The sequence below is a fragment of the Pipistrellus hanaki genome, assembly GCF_964339955.1.
Source record: "Pipistrellus hanaki genome assembly, chromosome: 5".
Classification (NCBI taxonomy): Eukaryota; Metazoa; Chordata; class Mammalia; order Chiroptera; family Vespertilionidae; genus Pipistrellus; species Pipistrellus hanaki.
Window position 1 is genome coordinate 84,202,888 of NC_140507.1, and position 20,308 is coordinate 84,223,195.

The 20,308-nt window shown below is 62.3% G+C and overlaps 2 protein-coding genes and 1 long non-coding RNA gene across 9 annotated transcripts in view; 2 read left to right on the top strand and 1 right to left on the bottom strand.

The window, feature by feature from the left end:
• Positions 1-3,990: 3,990 nt before the first annotated feature.
• FGF17 (fibroblast growth factor 17) lies at positions 3,991-11,683 on the top strand (the record flags this gene model as incomplete). Of its 3 annotated transcripts, none has more annotated exons than XM_084883810.1 (5): positions 3,991-4,044; positions 4,221-4,257; positions 8,613-8,790; positions 9,064-9,170; positions 11,121-11,683. In XM_084883810.1, 5 exons carry the CDS (start codon positions 4,010-4,012, stop codon positions 11,412-11,414), a joined length of 651 nt encoding a protein of 216 aa, XP_084739936.1. In that variant the 3' UTR covers positions 11,415-11,683. The 3 variants fall into 3 exon arrangements, with proteins under 3 accessions (XP_084739936.1, XP_084739937.1, XP_084739935.1); XM_084883811.1 differs by having other exon boundaries at positions 4,010-4,044; positions 8,646-8,790; XM_084883809.1 differs by lacking the exons at positions 3,991-4,044; positions 4,221-4,257 and having other exon boundaries at positions 8,469-8,790.
• Positions 9,711-20,194, bottom strand: LOC311622541. Its single transcript, XR_014795009.1, has 3 exons — positions 20,060-20,194; positions 11,707-11,834; positions 9,711-9,992 (listed from the first exon to the last, which is right to left on the bottom strand). It is a non-coding gene; the product is annotated as an uncharacterized lncRNA (long non-coding RNA).
• The window catches only part of DMTN (dematin actin binding protein), a 28,951-nt gene continuing 20,855 nt past the window's right edge, over positions 12,213-20,308 (top strand). For 3 of the 5 annotated variants that reach the window (XR_014795005.1, XM_084883804.1, XM_084883808.1), the window contains exon 1: positions 19,297-19,866. The gene's annotated coding sequence lies outside the window, so the exon portion shown is untranslated. Of the gene's footprint in view, positions 12,330-19,296; positions 19,867-20,308 lie in introns of those variants that run through there. The other 2 variants (XM_084883805.1, XR_014795006.1) reach the window with 2 other exon arrangements.

The window sequence follows — 20,308 nt, forward strand, 5'->3', positions numbered from 1 at the left end:
GAGGAGATCTGAGGTTGCTGAGAGGGAGCAGTGGGCAGGGAGGGCCAGCCAGCCACGGAGGAGCTGGCAGGACAGTCCCTGAAGCAGGAACAGGGAGTGCGAAGGGCCTGCGGCAGAGCGGGCGTGGAGGTCTGGCCAGAAAGGAGACGGACGTGATTGGGGCGATGACCCTGTGGGCGGGGCACCGCTCTGTCTTACAGGATTCGCTCCTTTAGTCCTCACAGCCCTGCCTGGGGGTGGGTGCGATTAGCCCCATCCTCAGGTGCGGAGAGTGAGGCACAGGGCGGTTCAGCAACGTGGCCCAAGGTCACACAGCTGGCGGAGGAGCCAGGATTCATCCCAGGTGGTCTGGCCCAGAGCCCTTGTCTTTAGCCACCCTGTGGATGCGAGGCAGGGGCAGGCAGCACCCGGCGCTCGCTCAAACGTCTCATAAACTCCCTGACCCGTTTGGCTCAGTGGATAGAGCGTCGGCCAGCGGACTCAAGGGTCCCAGGTTCGATTCAGGTCAAGGGCATGTACCTTGGTTGTGGGCACTTTCCCAGTAGGGGGAGTGCAGGAGGCAGCTGATCCATGTTTCTTTCTCATCGATGTTTCTGACTCTCCCTCTCCCTTCCTCTTTGCAAAAAAAAACACACAAAAAAAACAAAAAAAACAATAAAATATATTTTTTTAAATAAAAATAAAGCCGAAACCGGTTTGGCTCGATGGCTAGAGCGTCGGTCGAAGGACTGAAGGGTCCTGGGTTCGATTCTGGACAAGGGCATGTGCCTTGGTTGCGGGCACATCCCCGGTAGGGGGTGTGCAGGAGGCAGCTGGTCGATGTTTCTCTCTCATCCATGTTTCTAACTCTCTATCCCTCTCCCTTCCTCTCTGTAAAAAAAAAAAATCAATAAAATATATATTTTAAAATAAAATAAAATAAGAAAAAATAAAAATATAAAAGTCTCATAAACTGGGAGCAGGAGCCAGCACTGAGCCCGAATGCCTGCGACACTGCGGCACCCAGCATGCAGGGACCTCTCCCCAGTCCTCCAGCTCTGCCTCGGGTCTGTGCACAAGGGCGCTCAACAGCTGCCCTGCTGCTAACTTGACTTCCCCGTGGGGCGGGCAGTAGGGGTCATGGAGCAAAGATGGGGTCTACCTGCACTGCTGAGGGCCCTCCCCGCCCCCCGCCCCGCCCACAGCCCTAGCTCCTCGGGGTCTCCGCAGGAAAAGCGTGGGCTGGGTCCAAGCAGGAGGCTGTGGCGGGTCTGCAGGTGGGCTCCGGGCGCTGTGTCTGCACCAGCGGGGCTGCTAGGACCAACAGGTGTGAGACACCCCAGCTGGGGGGCTCGAACTTGTCACTGGGGAGTGAGGATGAACCACTGTGCGGCCCAGGCTGCCTCTCACCTCCCCTGTCACCTCCTGCTGCCCCCCCCCCAATGCTAATGACCCTGCCCTTCTCCCCTCTCCCGGCTCTCTCTGGTCAAGGGAGAAAGTCAGGCAGAGCGGAGGTACACTGAGTCTGGACCACAGAGAGTCTCTTTCCCTGCCCCTCATTCTTGCCAGGATGTGTGTTGCTTCCCAAGGGAGTGTCCTTCACCCCAGTTGACAGCTTTGACGGCATCCATAGTGGTTGTTTCCTTTTTATAAACTGGGAGGCTGAGAGCGGAGAGGTGAAGGACTGGCCACAGGTCACGCAGCCACAGCCTGAGTGGTCGGGCCCTGGATGGGGACAGAGGCCAGGCCTGGACCACTCTCCCTGCTGCCTCCCCGCGGGGCCACCACGGGCCCCTCCGTGGCTGGAAAGGAGAAGCTGAGTCACAGCCAAGCCTGCAGGTGTGGGATGGGAGGGGACCAGGAGCAGCAGATGTCACAAGCCATGCCCCTGAGCCCCCTGGCACCTGGGCCCTGGCCAAACCCCAAGGCCAGGCTGGACTGCTGGCATCTGTTACCATGGGGACCTGGGCTGGGCCAGGGGTGGGCCAGGGACAGCAGGCTCTTCCCCCACGGGTAGACACCGGGGCGCAGGCTCAGAGGCCTTGTGCCCAGACAGTGTTAGGTGGCATGCCCCACACCCACCTCTCCTTATGGCACTACTGTGCCCCTGCTGACCCCTACCGCCCCCTCCCCCAAATCCCGGCCTGAGCTGTCTCCTCCCTGTGCCTCTCCTCGGGGTGAAGGTCAGGAGGAGGGAGCATGCCCTACCCTTCCTGGGAGCTGGGCCGGCGGGGGTGTGGGCATCAGGCCACGGGCACCCTGAGGGCAGAGCCAGCACCAAGTACAAGTGGGGCAGTCGGTGGGGGGAGTTTCTGTGGCAGAGGCAGGGTTTACATGGGCCCCAAATGGTGGGAGGAATGTGGGACATGGAAAGGCTCAGGGGGTGGGCCTGGGCAGAGAGGGGGCAGGCTGGGCCTGTTCTGAGTCTGGACACCCGTATTTGCACCCCCTGTCTCCCCCTCTGCTCCTCCCCCCGCTCACACACACACACACCACTGACTGGCTGTGAGACTGCATCCATGAATGGGGACTCACTAAGAGTCTTTCTAGCTTTGACATCTTCCCATTTTATTCCAGCCTTGGGCTCGCCAGCTATGGGGGCTGAGGCTCCACCACCCTCCCCAGGCCAGCTCAGGCCTGTGAGCTCCCCGGTGCTGGGGGGACGGCCGGAGGGTCCCTGTGGTCCGTTGGGGCAGGGATGGCAGACGGCTTTGTGGATTGACATGGCTGGGGAAGGTGAGAAGGCCTGGAGGTGAGAGCTCTGCCCTCCCACTCATCTCTTCAGGTAAATAAACCCACCCCCAGCTTTCCCTCCTCTTCCCGGCCTGGGGCACACAGACCCCCAGGGAGCCAGCTGAGTGTGAGTGAAGGAGGAGCTTCCCCAGGACCAGCCCCCCACCCCCACCTCCTGTGGGAGGAACAGGGAGACTGGCTATTGGGCGCGCTGGGCTGGGCAGGGCCCTGAGTGTGGGGTCCCGGCAGAGATGCAGACACAGAGTGAACTTGGGAAACCTGGTCCCCATTCACTGGCTGGTCTTTCTGAGCTGATGGCCGACCAGTGAACCTGTCTCCTCATCTGCAGAATGGGGCAGCGGCGGCCTGACAGCGGTGTGAGGCCAGCGGGCATGTGACATGGCTGCGGGCTCCCTCCCAGGTGCCGGGGCTCCAGGACTGGCTGCTGCCCTAGGGGGTGGCGTGTGACGGGACTCCTGATGCCCATTGGTATCTCTTTGGGTCCTGCAACACCCGGGCCTCACAGTCCCCATCTCTCAGAGGAAGCTGCCCACGCCCAGCAGCCAGTTCTTCATCCCCGCCTCAGGCCAGCTCTCGGGACTCCATGGGGGTGCTCCCCAGCTCCAGCTGCCCCTTCCTCCCCACCCCTGGCCCCAAGCTGTTGCACCCACTCATTGCTGCCAGTCGGGACGCCACCCCTCCTTCCACCCCTCCTTCCGTGGCCAGACAGCAGGGAGGGGGGCCAGGAGCTGGGCAGAGGCAGCGCAGTCCTGCCCCCCCTCCCCTGCCCCTGCCCTGCAGGGGGCTCCCCCTCTGAGGCTGCTCCCCGGAGCTCCCGTCCCCACCGCCTCAGACAGATACCCGCTGCTCACCCCGGGGGGAATGGGCACCAAACCCAGGCGGGCGGGAGAAGCTGGCCACAGAGGGGAGGAGGGGCACTCCGTTGGGGTCAGAGCTCCCAGGGCCAGCCTCCTATTGAGGAGGCTCCAGCAGCCCCATCCTCTGCCCGGGGAGCCCCGGAGGTTGGCAGCCCCAGCGGCGGCTGCCTCGCAGTCTCACTGGCCGGGAAGGTGGACACATCACACCTCAGTCTCCCAATTACGCCCTCCTCCCCCTCCTCCTCCCCCTCCGCCTCCCCTCTCTCCTCCCTTCCCCTGTCTCTCCTCCTCTCCCCCCTGAAAACCTGTGGCTTGGAGAGACCTTGGCTTCTCTGGGGCTCTACCCTGGGGACTGCCCGCATCTCCTCCCGAGTCTGGGGGCAGGGGGGTCACAGCCCCACGGAACCGCTCCTCCGGCGATGGAAGCCGCCCGCCTGCTGCCCAACCTCACTCTGTAAGTGCCGGCCCTTCCCCTCCCGACGGAGGGAGTTCCGTGCGCTCCCCGGCCTCCTCCGGTGGACAGGACTCCCACAGGGACCGGCGGGTGGGGCGGGCGCGGGCACGGGCGCCCCGGGTGCCCTGGCTGGCGGCTGGCACCCACACCTGGGTCTGCCTCGTGTCCCCACACAGGTGCCTGCAGCTGCTGATCCTCTGCTGTCAAACCCAGGTAGGCGCCCTGCCTGGGGAGCTTCTCCCCATGCCGCCCACCCACCGGAGGGGGAGGGGCGGCCCCCTTTCTTCCCACGGGGGCAGGTTCTGGCCTCTCTCTGGGGTGCGAGGGGGTCCAGCCCCCAAGGGGAGTAGGAAAAGGGGCGACCGCAGATTTGGGGACCGACGGAGGTTTTTCGCTGTGTTCTTTCCCCGTGACCACTGCCTGCTCCCCCGGGTGTCTGCCTCCTTCTCCATCCCTCCATCCCTCCACACCGGGTCATCCCCAGGCTCCACGCAGCCGCCGCCGCACAGCCTGAGGGATGGAGCCGGGAGGGAGGGGCTGGGAGAGGGCGGAGGTGATGGCTCCAGGGAGGCTTGTACCTGAGAGAACAGGTCTCCCTGCCACTGCTGACCGCACTCCCACCAGCACAGGTGTCCTGTGAGGGCGGGGAGGGGAGGGGGGGCCGTCCTGGGGGGTTCTGGGAGCAGCGTGCCCGGCCAGGGCGGGTGACTCCAGACACAATGAGGTCAAACCCCAGAAAGGTCGTCTGAGACGAGATCCAGGGTTTGCCTCTCCAGTCCCCCCACCCAGGCCTGCCCCCGTGCCCACCTCCCCCTGCCCAGCTGCAGCCCGGCCTGGTCCCTTTTTGTGATCCTCCATCGCGGCGCGGCTATTAAAATGCACTGGGCCAGAACGCGCCCGCCGCCGGAGACGGCTGGGCTTTCCCAGGCCGGAGGCCGCTCCTCTTCCTCTCCCGTGGGGACTGTTTCTGAAGGTAATGCCTTTTTTTTCCTCTGGGAGGGAGAGAGGCTGCCTTTGAAGCAGTGGGGGGGTGGGAGAGAGAGGAGACACCCCCCTTTTCCTTCCCACTTTCGCCCAGGCCCCCGTTCCAGGCCTTTTGCTTCACACGTCCAGGGAGAGCGAGAAGAAAGCCCCCAGCCCGGCCGGCGGGCGGGGGCGGGGGTGGGCCCGACCTGTTCTGGCAGGGGAATTAGCACAATGGTGCGGCGGGCCGTTTATGGCCGGGCGGAGGCCCCATTCAGGGTCCGGGGAAGGTGGCAAAGCGGTCCTTTCCCCCTTGAAGTGCCCCCTCACCCCCCTGGAGGGGGGGGGGCGCGCAGGCCGGACCACAGCCATGCTTGAGGGGCCGGCTGACAAGCAGCTGTCTGCGGGCCTGGGAGGGGAGGTCCCCCACAGCGGGAACATGAAAGGGACAGGCCAGGTCCCGCGGGGAGAGCGACTTGTGGGCTGTGGGCTGTGGGGGGGCGTGGGGCTGCTTTTGTGCAGGGCTCGAAGGGGGATGCGGAGAGGAGGGGGCTCTGGGGGGGCCGCTCTGCTTCTGACCTGGAACAGCGGGCCAGGAGGAGGCTGCCCGCCAAGAAGGGCGGAGGGCCTGAACCCGGGCCAGGCGGCTGGGGCTGGGGGCGGGCGGACCCCACCAAGGGTCCTGGGCCAGCCAGACCCCGCCTCCTGGCAGGGAAGCAGGCCTCCCACCCCAAACTCAGCCTTGGGTTTCGCAGGGGCGGCGCTTGGGGCCGGCTGGGGTCTCCCAGGCTGGGGGCCTGGCCTTCGGGCCGCTGAGGTTGGAAATGAGCAGTGACACGCGAAGGGTTAACCCCCAGCAGGTTACACTGTCAGCTCAGGCTGCTCCCTGCCTCCCCTTCCTCAAAGCCAGCACTCCCTCCGCTCCCTCCAGGAGAGAGGGCCTGACACATGCTGGTCCGGGCCTAGCTCTGCCCAGAGGCTGGCCTTAGGGACTGGGGGCCGGAAAGCCTGTCCCAGCAAGGCCACGGGTCCAGGTGGAGAGAAGTGGTTCAGCTCGGTGCTGGCCCTGAGGCCGCGGCAGCAGCTGGGCGTGCAGTCAGGCTGCACCTGGTCTCTGGGACTCAGTGCTGGGGCTCAGTGCTGGAGCTCAGTGCTGGAGCTCAGTGCTGGGGCTCAGTGCTGGGGCTCAGTGCTGGAGTTCAGTGCTGGGGCTCAGTGCTGGGGCTCAGTGCTGGAGTTCAGTGCTGGGGCTCAGTGCTGGAGCTCAGTGCTGGAGCTCAGTGCTGGGGCTCAGTGCTGGGGCTCAGTGCTGGAGTTCAGTGCTGGAGTTCAGTGCTGGGGCTCAGTGCTGGAGTTCAGTGCTGGAGTTCAGTGCTGGGGCTCAGTGCTGGAGTTCAGTGCTGGAGTTCAGTGCTGGGGCTCAGTGCTGGAGCTCAGTGCTGGGGCTCAGTGCTGGGGCTCAGTGCTGGAGTTCAGTGCTGGGGCTCAGTGCTGGAGTTCAGTGCTGGAATTCAGTGCTGGAGCTCAGTGCTGGAGCTCAGTGCTGGGGCTCAGTGCTGGAGTTCAGTGCTGGAATTCAGTGCTGGAGCTCAGTGCTGGAGTTCAGTGCTGTGGCTCAGTGCTGGGGCTCAGTGCTGGAGTTCAGTGCTGGGGCTCAGTGCTGGAGTTCAGTGCTGGGGCTCAGTGCTGGAGTTCAGTGCTGGAATTCAGTGCTGAAGTTCAGTGCTGGGGCTCAGTGCTGAAGTTCAGTGCTGGAGTTCAGTGCTGGAGTTCAGTGCTGGAGTTCAGTGCTGGGGCTCAGTGCTGGAGTTCAGTGCTGGGGTTCAGTGCTGGGGCTCAGTGCTGGAGTTCAGTGCTGGAGTTCAGTGCTGGGGCTCAGTGCTGGAGTTCAGTGCTGGGGCTCAGTGCTGGAGTTCAGTACTGGGGCTCAGTGCTGGGGCTCAATGCTGGAGCTCAGTGCTGAGGCTCAGTGCTGGGGCTCAGTGCTGAAGCTCAGTGCTGGAGTTCAGTGCTGGGGCTCAGTGCTGGGGCTCAGTGCTGGAGTTCAGTGCTGGAGTTCAGTGCTGGAGTTCAGTGCTGGGGCTCAGTGCTGGGGCTCAGTGCTGGAGTTCAGTACTGGGGCTCAGTGCTGGAGTTCAGTACTGGGGCTCAGTGCTGGAGTTCAGTGCTGGAGTTCAGTGCTGGGACTCAGTGCTGGAGTTCAGTGCTGGAGTTCAGTGCTGGGGCTCAGTGCTGGAATTCAGTGCTGGGGCTCAGTGCTGGAATTCAGTGCTGGAGCTCAGTGCTGGGGCTCAGTGCTGGGGCTCAGTGCTGGGGCTCAGTGCTGGGGCTCAGTGCTGGAGTTCAGTGCTGGGGCTCAGTGCTGGAGTTCAGTGCTGGAATTCAGTGCTGGAGCTCAGTGCTGGAGTTCAGTGCTGTGGCTCAGTGCTGGGGCTCAGTGCTGGAGTTCAGTGCTGGGGCTCAGTGCTGGGGCTCAGTGCTGGAGTTCAGTGCTGGGGCTCAGTGTTGGAGTTCAGTGCTGGAATTCAGTGCTGGAGCTCAGTGCTGGAGTTCAGTGCTGGGGCTCAGTGCTGGGGCTCAGTGCTGGAGTTCAGTGCTGGGGCTCAGTGCTGGAGTTCAGTGCTGGGGCTCAGTGCTGGGGCTCAGTGCTGGGGCTCAGTGCTGCAGATGGCTAAGGAGAGACCAGGTACTCTCCTGCCTTTGTTTACAGGCTGTGTGGGTGGAGGAGCGGTGGTGGCGGCATGGCTGGCCATGATGCCACCATGCCCACCAGCCTCTGTTCCACTGTGCCTCAGGCAGGTACCTCGTAGTGGCGGCCTTGGACCATGCTGACAGCACCTTCACAGCTCCTTGGCCTCCCTCCATGCAGGAGGTGCCTCCCCCAAGCAGGAGGGAGGAAGACCGGAAGGGGGTCTAGCTTCTCTGAGGGCCCTGAGCACCCAGGGGAGAGGCAGGGGAGCAGGCCTGGCTCAGGACCCCACATGCTACTACGAAATGCTTCCAGGGGCCCCCAGAGCTAGAGACAAGGACCTGACAGCCCCCACAATGCTCGCAGGGGACCCTCACAGACCAGCTGTGTGTGCACATGCGTGTGTGTGCACATGCGTGTGTGCGAGTTTGCCGGGGTGGGGTCCTTCAAGGCTGGCGGGGAGGATGGAGGGAAGCCTGGCTGTCCGGGTAACCGAGCCAACGCCCCCGAGTTCTGGAGGGGCGACAAGCTCCATGCGAGAGGCAGGACAGGGCTCTGTCTCTCATTCGCTGTGTGGCCTGTGCACCTCCTCCTCAGAATGTGGGGGTCAGATACAGAACCGAAGGCCTAGCTTTCAGAGTCACCACCCCAAGCCCGCAGCCTGTCACCAGGAGTCCTCAAGCCTGGGCACCCCGCACGCCTCTCTGCAGGCTGGCAGGGAGCCCAGAGGTCATGACTGGCTTGCCCCCTGGCCAGAGAAAGCCGTGGCTCCATGCCCCCTTCAGCCTGCACCTCGCCCTCCCAGGACCAAGGGCCTGCCCCCCACGCTCACCTCTGTGCCCCTCTCCCCTGGATGGACCGGTGGTGGTGTCACCCAAAGCAAATTGACACTATTTTTCCCTTGGTAACCGCAAAGGGGGAGAATCACCCGTCTCCTAATTTTAACCAGTACGTGAGGGACCAGGGCGCCATGACCGACCAGCTGAGCCGGCGGCAGATCCGCGAGTACCAGCTCTACAGCCGGACCAGCGGCAAGCACGTGCAGGTGACCGGGCGTCGCATCTCCGCCACCGCCGAGGACGGCAACAAGTTCGGTGAGACCCGGCCCGCGCCTGAGGCCGCCCGTTACCCCCGGCCAGCCTCACCTGGCTCAGCCCAGAGCTTGGGTCAGGGCCTCCCCATGCTCCCCACCCGAGTTCAGAGGTCAGGTTGTTTGAGGTGGGGGGGGGGGGGGGGTGGAAGGAGGCTCCCACCATCTGGGCTTGCAAGCCTCATAGACAGAAGCCTCTCTCTCTCTCCTTCTCTCTCTCTCTCTCTCTCTCTCTCTCTCTCTCTCTCTCTCTCTCTCTCTCTCTCTCTCTCGGCAGCCAAGCTCATCGTGGAGACAGACACCTTCGGGAGCCGGGTGCGCATCAAGGGGGCTGAGAGCAAGAAGTACATCTGCATGAACAAGAGGGGCAAGCTCATAGGGAAGGTGAGGCCGGAGGACGGAGCGGACGCTTTTCTGGCTCCTCCTGGGGGGTGGGGCGCCCCGGGCCACCAGCATCCCTGAGGCAGGGGGACCTGGGACATGACTCTCCCGCTCCCATCCACCAGGGCCACTCCGTGTTCTCCATGGCCGTGAGTCCCTCCGGACTGACCAGCGCTCTGAGAACACTGACTGGTCTGCAGGGCCCTCACTCAGACTCATAGGCATTTCCCAGCATCCCTCAGTAAGAACTTCAGCACCTCCATAATGCTGCAGCCCCTGTGTTGCGGGGTCAGTGCTCAGTGGGGTTAAAAGTGGGCATTCAGACAGGGTCAGATGCTCCCCCAAGGTCTCTATGGACCCAGCCAGCGAGAAGTGCACGGACCGCCTGCTAGTGTGTGTGTGAGTGTAGCCGTCTAGCGGGACCGCCTGCCAGTATAACCTACGGTGCAGTGGCAGATCCAGCACCGCTGAGCAGGAGAACTCCATTTCTTTTCTTTTTTTTTCTTTTTTCTTTTTAAAATATATATTTTATTGATTTTTTTACAGAGAAGAAGAGAGAGGGATAGAGTTAGAAACATCGATGGGAGAGAATCATCAATCAGCTGCCTCTTGCACACCCCCTCCAGGGGATATGCCCGCAACCAAGGTACATGCCCTTGACCGGAAATCGAACCCGGGACCTTTCAGTCCGCAGGCCGACGCTCTATCCACTGAGCCAAACCGGTTTCGGCAGAACTCCATTTCTTTAGCACCGGTCAATCCTGGCTTCCGGTTCTGGCTGTTCCCACAAAAATGTTTATTTTTGTCAGGCCTCAGGCTACTTGTCTGGGAAAAAAAAACAAAACAAAAAAAAAACGGGCAGAGCATCAGGGTTATCTGGAGAGTCCCAGGGCTGCCTGGATGGCTCTCCACGCAGTTGGTGTCTATAACTGTCTGCCCTTCTTTTCATCAGAGAACAGCGCCCCCTTGCCCTCTGCCCAGCAACGCCACGCACCCACCCAGGGCTGCTCTTGTGCATGAGCACCGGCTGGTGAAGCAGGAAACCGCACAAGCCCCTAGATCCGTGGTGGTCGGCAAACCGCAGCTCTCGAGCCATATGCGGCTCTTTGGCCCCTTGAGTGTGGCTCTTCCACAAAACACCACGGCCTGGGCGAGTCTATTTGGAAGAAGTGGCGTTCGAAGTAGTTTACGTTTAAAAGATTTGGCTCTCCAAAGAAATGTCCATTGTTGTCCTGTTGATATCTGGCTCTGTTGACTAAGGGGTTTGCTGACCACTGGCCCTAGACCTTTATGCCTCCTCTTGGTCACCTGAAGCTCCGCGGGGCTGGATGCCTGGCTAAGGTGCACAACGTCCCAATGGCAGGCCTGCCTTTCAGTGCAGGTCTGACTCCAGGCCCAGCTCGCCCCTCCCGCCCCCCCGTGGCCTCCCCAGCCAGGGCACCCCCTCCCCAGGCAGAAACCCCAGGGGTCCCAGCCCTCCGAGGTCTAAGGTGACCAGACGTCCCGCTTTGGGCGGGACAGTCCCAATTTTTAACAATTTGTCCCGTGTCCCAAGGCGTTTTAAAAAAAAGTCCGGATCTCGCTGAAACCGGGTTGGCTCAGTGGATAGAGCATCGGCCTGCGGACTGAGGGGTCCTGGGTTCGATTCTGGTCAAGGGCATGTACCTTGGTTGCGGGCACATCCCCAGTGGGGGGTGTGCAGGAGGCAGCTGATCGATGATTTTCTCTCATCAATGTTTCTAACTCTCTATCCCTCCCTCTTCCTCTCTGTAAAAAATCAATAAATATATATATATTAAAAAAAAAAAATAGGGGGGGGGGCCTTGGGACGCGGGACAAATTGTGAAGAATCGGGACTGTCCCGCTCTTGCCCACTCTTATGAGGCCCAGGAGGCAGAGCCGCCAGGACGGGTGGGTGCACAGACGCCCCTCCTCTCCTTCTCTCCCCGGCAGCCCAGTGGGAAGAGCAAGGACTGCGTGTTCACAGAGATCGTGCTGGAGAACAACTACACGGCCTTCCAGAACGCCCGGCACGAGGGCTGGTTCATGGCCTTCACGCGGCAGGGCCGGCCCCGCCAGGCCTCCCGCAGCCGCCAGAACCAGCGGGAGGCCCACTTCATCAAGCGCCTGTACGAGGGCCAGCTGCCCTTCCCCAACCAGGTGCAGCGGCAGAAGCAGTTCGAGTTCGTGGGCTCCGCCCCCACCCGCCGGACCAAGCGCACCCGCAGGCCTCAGCCCCTCACGTAGACGGGAGGGGACACGGGGTGGCCGCAGTCCCTCCTCAGCCTTCCCGCCGTCCCCTCCCCTTCCTAATCCCAAAACGGGGCTGGGGTGGAGGGCGGGAGGGAAGCCGGAGCCCCCCCCAGGAGGTCCCCAGGACCAACAGGCATCGGTGCCCTCGCTGGACGGGCAGATGTGTCACCCAGGCCTGGGCCTCGGGGCCGCCTCCTGGACCCCACCCTGGCATGGGCCCCAGTCAGGCCCCGGGGGAGACCGCTGTAGTGTGTCCCCCCACCCTCCACGCACAACACAGACTCACTGAGCCCAGTGGGAGGTCGCAGGATCAAGGCCTTGCAGAGGGTGGGGAGGTGGCCCTTCTCAGCTCCGCTCCCAGGGTGTCAGTCTGCCCCGGCCCCAAGCTCCTCCTGGCCAGGCCGTAGGAAGGGACTTTCGATTTTGTTTCAGAAAAAAAAAAAAGAGGGCTGACCATTCTTCACATTCCACTCCCCAGGCCTGCACCCCAAGCCCCAGCTCCCAGCCCCAGAATAAAACCATTTTCTTGCAAACGGGTGGTCTGAAGGGGCGAGGGGTGGACGGATCCAGCTGCACAGCCCCGCCGGGGACGGGCCGGCGCCCGGAGCGGCGGGGCCGCGGGGCCGCAGCGCCGGGCCGGCAGGTGCAGGCCGCGGGGCGGGGCGCGCGGGGCGGGGCGTCCCGGGGCACCAGGCCTGGGTGGCCCGCAGGCCCGCACCTCCGCCGCGGGAGCCCAGGGCACCCCGCCCTCCACGGGCTCTGGTTTCCTGGCTCTGCGGACGCGTCCCGTGCTACCTGTTGGGGCGCAGGGAACCCACACCCTGGGGCCGAGCCTGGGGCCGGGCGGGCGGGCGGCCAGCGGGGCAGAGGCCGCAGCAGCCGCCCGCCGAGCAGCACTGCTTTTCTCCGGTGAGGAGGGCGGGTGGGGGAGGAGGGTGCGGACGGGCGGGAGAGGCAGTGAGGACCAGAAAGTGTCCTCTGGCCGCCTAGGTCCGCACCTAGGGGGACCTCAGAGGCCGCCGGCCCGGAGGAGGGGACGGGAGGGGACGGGAGGGGAGAAGGGGGTGGCCCTCCCCGCCCCGAGCAGCGTCCCGGGTGGGCCCTCCCAGACGCGCCCAGGTGCGCACTTCGGGGATGGAGCTCCGAGGCCATAAAACCCGCCTCTTCCCCCCTTCGCACTAGCTTTTGGCTTTTAATCTTGTCCAGGGGGAGGCACCTCCCTGCAGGTCTCCCTCCAAACCCCAGTCTGTGCTTAGGGGCACACCCTCCCCCCCCCCTCCCCGCCCCGTCCTTCCTCTGCGGGAGGACCCAGCCTCAGTTTCCCTCCTTTCGAGAGCACACGGGGGAAGGGGGGTATGGAAAGAGAAGGAAAAGATGAAAGACGTCGCTTCTCCCGAGAATGGCCTACAGATCAGGACAGTGGGCGGTGCGGAGGGCCCGGCTGAGTGCAGAGGGGAGTGTGTAAGTGGATGCGGGCGGGAGGGGTCAGCCCCCTCTCCTTGGGCACCGGAGCCCACCACCCCCAGCTCCGGGCAGTTCAGACCGGAGGGAGGTTCCCAGGCCCCAGGACATTCTCCCTCCAGTTTGTCATAATTGCTTTTTACCAGGTCGCTTTTTTCTCTCTCCGCCACCTCCCCAAAGTCACAAAGAGCCTTAATCCCGGTGAAGACTGGGGGGTGAGGGGAGGGTGGTCTGGAGCCACGGCTGATAGCTGGCAAGATCAATGGGATTTTAAACCCATGGGGCAACGCCCAGCAATTACCTGAGGACAAAGGGTTGGCGCCCCCAGGTGTGGAGGCCTGGACTTGGGGGGCCTGGGAAGGAAGTGCGTTGGGGAGGGGCAGCCCTTACAATCCCTCTGATTTCCGAAGGAATTTGAGACATTCTTTAAAACTCTAGACTGCCTCCCCCCAGCCGGGCTCCCAGGCCCACCCCCACCTTCCCTGGCTTGGGTTGGAGACAGCTTCAAAGGTGGACGGGCCCTTTGTCTGGCCTCCGCTTTCTTGTCCGCCTTCCTCGGCCCCTCCCTCCCTCCCTCTGTGACCTCCCCAGCACAGGCAGGCCTCTGGGGGCCAGCTCCAGAAAGCCCTCACTGTTTCCTTGCTTGCTTTTTGAGGTGAGACCTGGCTGAGAGGGACAAACTGGGGAACTGGCGAGGGAGGAGGGCAGCATGAAGGCGTATGCCATCTCTGAGTGCCCGTGCCCCACCCCATGCCCAAGCCCGGCAGGTCTCAGGCCTGCGTGTGGCTTTGGGTCCCTGGCTCACCACACCATTTAGTGCCTCTGCAGAGACAGGCTCTTTCCCGGTGCCTCTGCATGGGGGGGAGAGGGGTGTCTGTTCAGCTCATTCCCTCTGAGCTGGCCAGTTCTTAGGGGCTCACAGGGAGAGGTCTGGGTCTCTAATCGAGGGCCCTCGGAGGGGTGTAAAATGTGAACGTGTGGTTGGAGGAAGGCTTCCCGGGGCCTCACCCAGCCCTCAGCTTGCTGCTGTGTGCCTGCAGATTCTAAGCAAGAGTGCAGAAGGGGGCAGGGAAGGAAGAGACTTAGGACAAGAACCTGTCCTGTCAGGGGGGTGTGACAGGGTGGAGGGAGGTGGCAGCAGCCTGTTTGTTGTTTGGGGTTACTAAGAATAGCCTCCATATTGATCTCTGTTCCCTGCCCTGTCCTCCAAACAGCCAGATGAGGCAGAGGGGGGCCGAAGCAGGAGGTCAGAGGGGGAGTCCACGCTTGCTAGGGGTTGCAAGCTGGCTTCTACGCACATCATTCCGATCCACCCCGTCCCCAATGGCGGCAGCTTCCCAGTCCCCGGGCCAAAAGGCCTGCCTCAGACCCCGATGTCCTCAGCCTCACAGCCCACCACCCAGGACCACCCCTGTGACATTCTTCCCTCCCTCCGCCTGCCAGCGCTGTCCTGTCTGCACCCTCTCGGCCCCCCCCCTGCTCCGACCTTCTCCTTCCTGCCTCCTCTTCATAGGGACCATCCTCTCTGCTCTTCAGTGTCTCAACTCTCACCCCGTCGCCGTGACTGCTTCCTCATCCAACTCGGGAACTCCACTGCCAGCCCTCCCTGGATGTCTCAATCCCTGCACAGCTTTCAAACGGTCTCTCTGCCTCCTGACGCCACCACCCACCCCCACTCCACAATGTCCATGTCTTTGGCCTGCCTCACCCTACCACACACCCCAGGTCCGGTCCCACGATCGCTAGCAAGCAGCATGGCTTTCAAGGCTCCTGCTCAGGCCTGACTGAAGGCCCTTCCCAGCCCCAGCCCTGCAGCTCCTCCTCAAGAACGCTGGCAAACCACCACCTGGCCATTCAGCAAGCACACATGCCCGTCTCTGTCCGTGAGGTGCCCACGGCCTAGCCTCCCTCCGGAAAGCTTGCCTGCCGGGACCACAGTCGCCTTGCCTGCCCTGTGACTTCTCCACCAGCCAGGGAAGTGGCCGTGTCCACTGTGCTGGTCTCTCCGACGGCACAGCCTTGCCCTCTGGCACACATCACAGCTGGTCCAGACTGTCCTTATTTATGCTTGTGCCATGGATCTGCTAGATAGCAAGCGCCTCAGATGTGGAAATATAGTCCATCTTTGCCCCCCCGCCCCGCTACCCAGCACAGTACATTACGCAGAATAAGGATTTATTGAGGAAATAAACCATCAGCAGGCCAAGAGATGACCTAGTGTAGCCCCACACAGTGGGGGCAGGATGAGTAGCCAGAATCCAGCCTTTCCCCTCCATCCTTAGCTGTACTTGGGTGGGGATGGGCGCTAAGCAGTTAATCTAAATACAATATTTATCTACTAGAGGCACGGTACAAATTCATCCACTGGAGGGAGGGTCCCTCTACCCAGCCTGCCCCCTCTCACAGTCCGGGAGCCCTCAGGGGTGGGAGGCATCCCAGCGATCAAGGGAAGGTGATGCCCCATCACTCCTCTGCTGCTGCCACTGCTGGCAGTGCAAGCCTTGGCTAGCCCTGGTTACCTGAGCCTCGGGTGGCCCTGGGTGGCTGGGAAGCTGCCATCCAAGGCTTGCCTGCCCCTTGGGCCAGCCCTGGGCAGCTGGGAAGATGAGGAGATTGGGCACCACCATCTTGTGGCTGTGGGTGCTGCCATCTTTGAGGGCGTGGCAGTCAATTAGCATATTCCCTCTTTATTGGCTGTGGGCACCACCATCTTTGAGGGTGGGGCAATAATTAGCATATTTCCTCCTTATTGGCTGTGGGTGCCACCATCTTTGAGGGTGGGCAGTCAATTAGCATATTCCCTCCTTATTTGCTGGGGGCGCCACCATCTTTGCGATGGCATGAGGCTCAATTAGCATATTCCCTCTTTATTAGATAGGATTCCCTATAATGTACAAGCACTGGGCTAGCTCCCAGTTAATTAAAAAAAATGGACAAGATTGCATCATCCTTTGTCAAGCAGTTGTGGGGATAAACCCATGAAGAGGCCGCTCCCTCCTGGGACTTTTGGAGCTCTCTCTCTTACAGTTAAGATAGCACGGCAGCATTTGGTACCTCCCCAAAGAGCGGAGGAGGGTGTGGGAGCTGTGGGAAGTGGACAAGGGTGTGCGCAGTGCTCTGGCGATGGCCAGGCAGCATGCGAGGCTGGCTCACATGGATCCTCTCATTTAGGGGATAAGATTGTACCCATGTCTTGAGTGGGCGAAATGAAAACACAGACATGTGAAATCACCCACTGTCACGGCCAGTGAGCCCTACAACCTAGATTCTCTCCTGTCCTCAACGCCTCCAGTGGGCTGTCCTCCACTCCCCATCCAGGCAGGAGGGGCTCCCAAGTGGAGATCGCATGAGGTGAGGCAGCTGGGAGATGCTGGGGTTTGCATGATCTTTCAGAACAAGCTGCATTCCAGCCGGCAAAGAAGGCACACGGGAAAACTGAGTGAAAACAGCATGAAAAGAAGGCCTTGAGGCGGGAACACATGAGGTGTGCTCAGGGGAGGTGAGAGTGGATCTGAGTGTGCTCAGGGGGAGGTGAGACTGGATCTGGGTGTGCTCAGGGGGAGGTGAGAGTGGATCTGAGTGTGCTCAGGGGGAGGTGAGTGTGGATCTGAGTTTGCTCAGGGAGAGGTGAGAGTGGATCTGAGTGTGCTCAGGGGGAGGTGAGTGTGGATCTGAGTGTGCTCAGGGGGAGGTGAGAGTGGATCTGAGTGTGCTCAGGGGAAGGTGAGTGTGGCTCTGAGTGTGCTCAGGGGGAGGTGAGTGTGGATCTGAGTGTGCTCAGGGGGAGGTGAGTGTGCATCTGAGTGTGCTCAGGGGGAGGTGAGAGTGGATCTGAGTGTGCTCAGGGGAAGGTGAGAATGGATCTGAGTGTGCTCAGGGGGAGGTGAGAGTGGATCTGAGTGTGCTCAGGGGGAGGTGAGTGTGGATCTGGGTGTGCTCAGGGGGAGGTGAGTGTGGATCTGGGTTTGCTCAGGGGGAGGTGAGTGTGGATCTGGGTGTGCTCAGGGGGTGGTGAGAGTGGATCTCGGTGTGCTCAGGGGGAGGTGAGAGTGGATCTGAGTTTGCTCAGGGGGAGGTGAGAGTGGATCTGAGTGTGCTCAGGGGGAGGTGAGAGTGGATCTGAGTGTGCTCAGGGGGAGGTGAGTGTGGATCTGGGTGTGCTCAGGGGGAGGTGAGTGTGGATCTGGGTTTGCTCAGGGGGAGGTGAGTGTGGATCTGGGTGTGCTCAGGGGGTGGTGAGAGTGGATCTCGGTGTGCTCAGGGGGAGGTGAGAGTGGATCTGAGTTTGCTCAGGGGGAGGTGAGAGTGGATCTGAGTGTGCTCAGGGGGAGGTGAGAGTGGATCTGAGTGTGCTCAGGGGGAGGTGAGTGTGGATCTGAATGTGCTCAGGGGGAGGTGAGTGTGGATCTGAGTGTGCTCATGGGGAGGTGAGAATGGATCTGGGTGTGCTCAGGGGGAGGTGAGAGTGGATCTGAGTGTGCTCAGGGGGAGGTGAGTGTGGATCTGAATGTGCTCAGGGGGAGGTGAGTGTGGATCTGAGTGTGCTCATGGGGAGGTGAGAGTGGATCTAAGTGTGCTCAGGGGAGGTGAAAGTGGATCTGAGTGTGCTCAGGGGGAGGTGAGAATGGATCTGAGTGTGCTCAGGGGGAGGTGAGTGTGGATCTGAATGTGCTCAGGGGGAGGTGAGAGTGGATCTGGGTGTGCTCATGGGGAGGTGAGAATGGATCTGAGTGTGCTCAGGGGGAGGTGTGAGTGGATCTGAGTGTGCTCAGGGGGAGGTGAGAGTGGATCTGAGTGTGCTCAGGGGGAGGTGAGAGTGGATCTGAGTGTGCTCAGGGGGAGGTGAGAGTGGATCTGAGTGTGCTCAGGGAAATGTGATGTGGATCTGAGTGTGCTCAGGGGGAGGTGAGAGTGGATCTGAGTGTGCTCAGGGGGAGGTGAGAGTAGATCTGAGTGTGCTCAGGGGGAGGTGAGAGTGGATCTGAGTGTGCTCAGGGGGAGCTGAGAGTGGATCTGAGTGTGCTCAGGGGGAGCTGAGAGTGGATCTGAGTGTGCTCAGGGGGTGGTGAGCAAAGATCCGAGTGTGCTCAGGGGGAGGTGAGAGTGGGTCTGAGTGTGCTTAGGGTGCGGTGAGCAGAGATCTGAGTGTGCTCAGGGGGAGTGAGAGTGGATCTGAGTGTGCTCAGGGGGAGGTGAGTGTGGATATGAGTGTGCTCAGGTGGAGGTGAGCCGTTGATCTGTGTGGCCAGAACTGAGTGTGCATAAAGCATCAGCAGTCAGTGATGGGGTCACTTTTTGGAGTTTGGTCTTTGAGCTTTGACAGGGAGAGGAGTGAGCGTCCGCCGAAGAGTGCAATTGTGAAGTCGGGTTTGGGGTCTGAGGCAGCTTGCTGGGGGCTGAAACTTGGGGTCCAGGAGACAGGGGTTTTGTGACTGGATACAGGGGGCCCAGTTTCCAGACTCTCGCTGAGAAAGTCTCCTCTGGGCCCTCATCCTTCCTCTAGTTCTCGGCCCAGTCCTCTCCTCCTCAGGGGCCCAGGGCCCTCGCCAGCCTTCGGGAGTTAATGTTTAGGCGGCAGAGGCACAGGGGGCATCGCTGGTGCTCCCCCTCCCTGGCAGGTTCACGCTTGGGGCGGGGCAAGGGGCACTGGAGTGAGACGGAAAGGGCAGAGAGCCTATCGCACGGGCCCTGGGGAGGCCTGCTCCGTCAGGACATGTGGCGCCAGTGACCTTGCTGGGGAAGGAAGTGGAGAACTAGGTGTGCTGGGCCTGGCACCTCCTGCCTGGCACCCCTGTGTGAACACCAGCGCCATCCTCAAGGCCTCAGGCACTCCTGGGCTTAAAGGTACGCTCGTGCTGCTACCAGCCTTCCGGGTATGGCCAAGCAGTGCCGGGAAGCCCAGCCCGGGGCCCTGCTAGCAGGCACCTGGTGTTCGGTGTTGCCTGCTTCTGGGGGAGGTTTTTCCCTGCCTGATGGGGAGGCAGGCAAGTAACGGGGGAGGATCGGGCAGCTGGCCTTGGGGCGTCTGGGGCTTCCAGGAGTGGGGGCAGGAGGCAGAGCAGGCTCTCTGCGGGACGAGGCCAGAGGCGAGGTGAAGGTGGAGCAGGGCTAGAGATGGCTCTTCTCTCCCTCTGTGGCCCCTGGACCCCCACCCTACACGACACAGGTCAGGATCACTCTCAGCCAGAAATGACCTTGACAGCTACATGCCTCGGGTCGACAGAGGGAGCCCTAACTCTGCAGTCCCCGTGGTTTCGGGCTGGCTGGCTGGCTGAACAGGCTCCGGCCCGGGTGGCTCTGCCGGGGGAGGGACACTGCCGTGGAGCTGGGCGGTGAGGCTGGGCCTTGTGGCCCAGGGAGAGCACTGTCCCGGGCTCCCGAAGGTCCAGGGGAACGAGAGGGGTGGGGACTAGGAGGCGGCGGTCAGGGACAGCGGAGGTCAGATGGGGTCAGGCTTCTGGGCCCACAGCCATGCGCCTGCCTCAGCCTTGCTCAGACCCTCTCATTCTGGCCGGAAGCCGCCTCTAACCCTTCGGTCTAGAAGGAAGCCACTTCTGTCCCTTCCTCGTACCTGGCGCTCTCTCCCTACTCCACGGGGAGCTTTCTGAATGGGGGCTGCTGCCCTGCACCCACTGCCTCCTTCTCCGAGGCGGGCCCGAGTGAGGGGTCTCCTGAGGCCACCCCAGGAGCCAATCCCAGGGCCTTGTGGGAGGGGGAAGGGAGAGTGGCCGGGCTGGGTGGGAGCCCCGGCTTCCGAAGCTCCCACCCCCCAGCAGCGAGGCCCACCGCAGGCCTCCGCCCTCCATCGCGGAAGAACAAGCAAGTAGGAGCCACAGCCACCTCCTCCCCCCTCCCTGCCGCCTCCTCGGCTCAGCCGGCAGGTTGTCTTGGCAACGGGAGGCGGAGAGGAGATGCGCCCAGGGATGGAGGTGTATGTCACCGAGGAAGCTGCCGTGAGCCTGCCTCGCATCCCAGGCCCTTGAAGGTACCGATTACCCTCCCTACTCCCCCTTCCTTCCCCTGGGACCCCCCCACCCCCTTCAACATGCCTGTTTGCCTGAGGTGAATGCTCCCTTCCTCCCGGCCCAGAGACTGGTACCCATCCCTCACGAGCCTCCTCGCGCCAGGCCCCTGCCCACAGCTGCGGAGCCGCCGGCAGCAGCTCCTTCCAGCCTTACCTCTGGGACCCTTGCCGGGGAGGACAAGCCTCCTGGGGTGGGTCCGGTGAGGGGAGTGAGAGCAGGGGAGGACCGGAGGGGAAGGGAAGATCGGCGGAGCTGAAGGCTGAGGCGGAGAGCACCCGGCACTTGCTCCTCGGGAGGGTGGAGGGAGGCTGTGCAGGCCTGGGGTGGGGCCAGGGCAGAAACGGGGGGGCAGTGGAGGGAGAGAGAGAGAGCAGAGAGGCCCTGGCGGCCAGGCTGGTCACC